The sequence below is a fragment of the Pseudonaja textilis genome, chromosome Z, assembly GCF_049901715.1.
Source record: "Pseudonaja textilis isolate UNSWEBS1 chromosome Z, rPseTex1.2, whole genome shotgun sequence".
Taxonomy (NCBI): domain Eukaryota; kingdom Metazoa; phylum Chordata; class Lepidosauria; order Squamata; family Elapidae; genus Pseudonaja; species Pseudonaja textilis.
The window spans coordinates 107,531,993-107,536,354 of record NC_142008.1 but is presented as its reverse complement, the minus strand read 5'-3'; the positions used below and the strand labels follow the sequence as shown (position 1 = coordinate 107,536,354).

General features: G+C 39.9%; 1 protein-coding gene across 1 annotated transcript; it reads left to right on the top strand.

Annotated features, from left to right (window-relative positions):
- Positions 1-2,945: 2,945 nt before the first annotated feature.
- LOC148124226 (vomeronasal type-2 receptor 26-like) lies at positions 2,946-3,965 on the top strand. Its single transcript, XM_087917796.1, has one exon. The coding sequence runs from the start codon at positions 2,948-2,950 to the stop codon at positions 3,842-3,844; it is 897 nt and encodes a 298-aa protein (XP_087773922.1). The 5' UTR covers positions 2,946-2,947; the 3' UTR covers positions 3,845-3,965.
- Positions 3,966-4,362: the final 397 nt, after the last annotated feature.

Sequence of the window (4,362 nt, the reverse complement as noted above, 5' to 3'; positions counted from 1 at the left end):
CAGACTCACACCCACACAGAAGATGAGACATGACCACGGACTAGAAGCCGCACCACAGCTGCATCACTACCCGCTTCAAACCCATACATGAAGTGAATTGACACCCACCATGAAGATGTGGCACGACCACAAAGGCGAAGCCAAACAGCAGGATCACGGCTCACCAGCTTCAATCCCCCAGCAACTAAGACTAACCGGAGCACAACCGAGCCCCCACCTGAACAGATCACACCCCAGCCAATCAGAGCACAGCCAACCCCCAGCCAATCAGAGCACAGGCAGTCCCCAACCAATGAGAACACACACACACACAATCAGAACACAGCCAAGCCCCCCACCCAATCAAGTCACACCCCACTAGCAGTTAAAAGGAAGAAGCAGTTGCAAGCTCACTTTACTCTGAGAAGCACAGAGCCGAAGACACAAGCCTGAAGATGATGAATGAGACTTTATTGAAAGGTTGCCTAGATACTTCTAATTTTACGTGGGAGAAAACCCGAATAACCAAAGATCCACATACAAATACCCGTGAGAACCTCAGAAAACATATATATATATATATATATATATATATATATATATATATATGTATATATATATATATTTTCTTAAGTTTTCGCTGGTACTTACATGTATGGCATTCAGCTTTATTCGGTATTTTCCCACGTCATTGTAGTTGTGCTTTTAAAGTTGTAGCAACGTTTGGCAGAATTCATCTGCCATCATCAGGCTTCTGTATTGTGTTTGTTGAACACAATACAGAACACAATACAGAAGCCTGATGATGGCAGATGAGATTCTGCCGAAACGTTGCTACAACTTTAAAAGCACAACTACAATGACGTGGGAAAATACCTGAACAAAGCTGAATGATATATATATATATATATATATATATATATATATATATATATATATATATATATATATATATATATGCTATATATATATATATATGCCATATATATATATATATGCCATATATATATATATATATATATATATATATATATATATATATATACACACACACACACACACACACACACACACACACACACACACACAGATATACAGATATAAAGATATACAGACATACAGACATACAGATATACAGATATATAGATATATGGTATTCAGCTTGTTCGGGTATTTTCCCACGTCATTATAGTTGTGCTTTAAAAGCTGTAGCAACATTTCGGCAGAATCTCATCTGCCATCATCAGGCTTCTGTATAGTGTTCATCTGTGAGTCAGGCGTTCACAGCCATTTCTGTTTTAAATTTGGTGCTAGCCTACACTATGCCAGAATGGTTTTTTCTTCATCCTGATTGGTTGGGAGTCTTAGTCTGTGTTTATTGATCTTGGAGTTTGCTGTGTTCTGCTTGATTGGTGTTTCTAAGATCTTCTATCTGTTTTGTAGCTTTTTTTTTGTCTTGATTGGCTAGCAACATTGTGTTTCCTGTATTGGAGGCTTTGGTTGGGGTATGTTTGAGCTGGAGGTATCAGGAGGAGTCTGTTTGTGCCCAGGTGTTTGGCTGGCTGGACACCAACAGACTCACACCTCCAGCTCAAACACACCCCAACCAGGCACCCAGACGAAACCTAGCTTCCTAATAAATGATAGCCATCCATTTACTCGGAGCCAAGCTGCACTAAAAGCCTCCAATACAGGAAATGCAGATGAGATTCTGCTGAAACGTTGCTACAACTTTAAAAGCACAACTATGATGATGTGGGAAAATACCCGAACGAAGCTGAATATCATACATATAAATACCCGTGAAAACTTAAGAAAACAGATATATATGTGTGTGTTTGTGTGTGTGTGTGTGTGTGTGTTTTCATAGTTTTTCATGTGTACAGGTATGCAGGTCTTGGAGTGTTTGGGTCTTTTCCTGTGTAAGGTTGAGAGCATCTTGCCAATGTTTCGATGAGGTCCCACTCACCATCTTCAGGCTGGTGCTTTCAGCTTCGTGCTTGTGCGAGCAAAGCATGATCAGAGCTGCCATCTCCCTATATATACTGGTGGAGCGGTTGGGTGTGTTGTCATTTCTTGATTGGTTGATGGAGTTGATGTTTGCAGATTGGCTGGGTTTTTCTTAAGAACATGTGTGGCTGAGGTATAGGCTGTGTGTCTATCAGCCTCCTGTGTTGTAACAATCTGGGTAATGGGTTGTGTGATGACCTTCTGAGTTCTATTGTTTTGACATCCTGGGTCTTGTGCTGTAATCTCCTTGGTCATAATGACCTGGGTCATGGGCTGTGTGATGACCTTCTGAGTTCTATTGTTGTGACATCCTGGGTCTTGTGCTGTAATCTCCTGGGTCGTTGGCTGTGTTGTAACATCCTGAGGTTTTGTGGTATAATCTCCTGAGTTCCATGGTATGATATCCTGAGCAAGTGGCTGTGATGTGACGTTCCAGGTTTTGGTGTGGCTCCAAGTTTGAGGCCTGGCTATGTGTTCATGGAGTGTGTCAGTTTGCTTGATTTGGGGGTTGTGGTGTGTGGCAGCTGGTGATACAGCTATGGTCTGCTTTCTGGACAGTGGTTACCTTTCCTCTATGGGGTGAATTTGGGTTTGATTCTGGTGAGGGAGAATGGGGGTGGTGTCATGTGTTGTTTGAGTCTGGTATTGGTTTTCGTGGCTGGGACTCATTTGTTGATAAGGGCTAGTTTCCAGATATCTGGTAGGCGGGAGGCATCATCCTGTTTATTCATGTTATTGGAGTGTTTCTCTATTTCGATGGCTTCCCTGATTATCTCTTGTTGAAGTGTTCAGTATTAGAGATTAATTTGGTTCCCTCAAAATTAATTTCATGTCCTGTGGCTTTAAAGTGCTGGAAAAGGGAGGAAGAATTTTCATCTTTTCTGACTGTGTTCTTGTGTTCTCCTGATATTGTGTTTGTGGAGAATTTTGCTGATTATATTTCCTTCTATTTCCAGATATGGATTTCTGCATTGAATGTCAAGAAGATGAATATTCAAATTTCCAACAGAACCAATGCATCCCAAAACTTTTAAACTACCTATCCTATGGAGAGCTACCAGGGATCATTTTAATGGGATTTTCAATTGTTTTTGCTATGACAACAATTTGTGTGCTTAGAACTTTTTGGAAACACCAGGACACTCCTATAGTCAAAGCAAACAACCGAAACCTCACCTACGTTCTTCTCTTCTCTCTCTTTCTTTGCTTCCTTTGCTCTCTCCTCTTCATTGGAAAACCAACATCTACCACATGTATTCTCCGACAAACAGCCTTTGGCATTGTCTTCTCTTTGGCCCTTTCCAGTGTTTTGGCCAAAACAATTATTGTTGTTCTAGCCTTTGTGGCTACTAAGCCTGGTTCCAAGATAAGGAAATGGGTAGGGAGAAAACTTGGAGATACTATCGTCATTTCCTGCACCTCTATCCAAGTGTGCATTTGTTCTATTTGGCTATTTACTTCCCCACCATTCCCAGATAGGGACTTAAACTCTCTCCATGAAGAAATCATTCTGGAATGCAATGAGGGCTCTGCTATCATGTTTTGTCTTGTCTTGAGCTACATGAGTTTTCTGGCCATGGTCAGCTTCTCTGTGGCTTTCTTTGCCAGGAAGTTACCTGATAGTTTCAATGAAGCCAAATTTATTACATTCAGCATGTTGATCTTTTGCAGTGTTTGGTTGTCTTTTGGTCCAATGTACTTGAGTACCAAAGGAAAATATGTGGTGGCTGTTGAAATCTTCTCTATCTTAATATCGAGTGCTGGGCTTCTGAGTTGCATCTTTTTCCCTAAATGCTACATAATTGTATTCAGGTCTGAATTGAACAACAAAGATCAACTAATAAAGAGACAATGAGGGTCATCTAATAAACAGTTTATCTAGGAATTAAGATACCTTCATATATGTATATGTACATATATAATTGCCTCCTTATACATTCATAAATTAGTTACTTTGGTTGAAGCTAATGTATGTGACAATTACCATTTTCTGCTTCATATTTTGAGAAATAATATTTTAGACAAGTCCCCATAAAGTAGTTGTTAAAATAAGACAATATTTCGCCAGATGTCAACAACTTCAGCACCTGCGATACTATTATCTTTCACTATCATTATCTGAATGCTTCCCCCTTATTAACCTGCTAGCCTAGTAGTACTAGTAGTTCTTCATATTGATGAAGAAATCAAAAAATGTGTATCTTCAAAGCATCATTGGGTCCCATCATCATTATTTCATTCTTATCACTATGTCCAGTTGTGTTCAATATAAATTCCTTTTTCAGCAGGGCTCCTTCCATTGTATGCAGCTTAAGTGATCCAGTCATAATTTTACATGAGTTCTACCAGCCAGGAAACCTTGCTATTGGAGAG

Excerpts from the sequence above, each read along its gene's own strand:
- LOC148124226 (XM_087917796.1), top strand. The coding sequence starts at position 2,948 with ATGGATTTCTGCATTGAATGTCAAGAAGATGAATATTCAAATTTCCAA.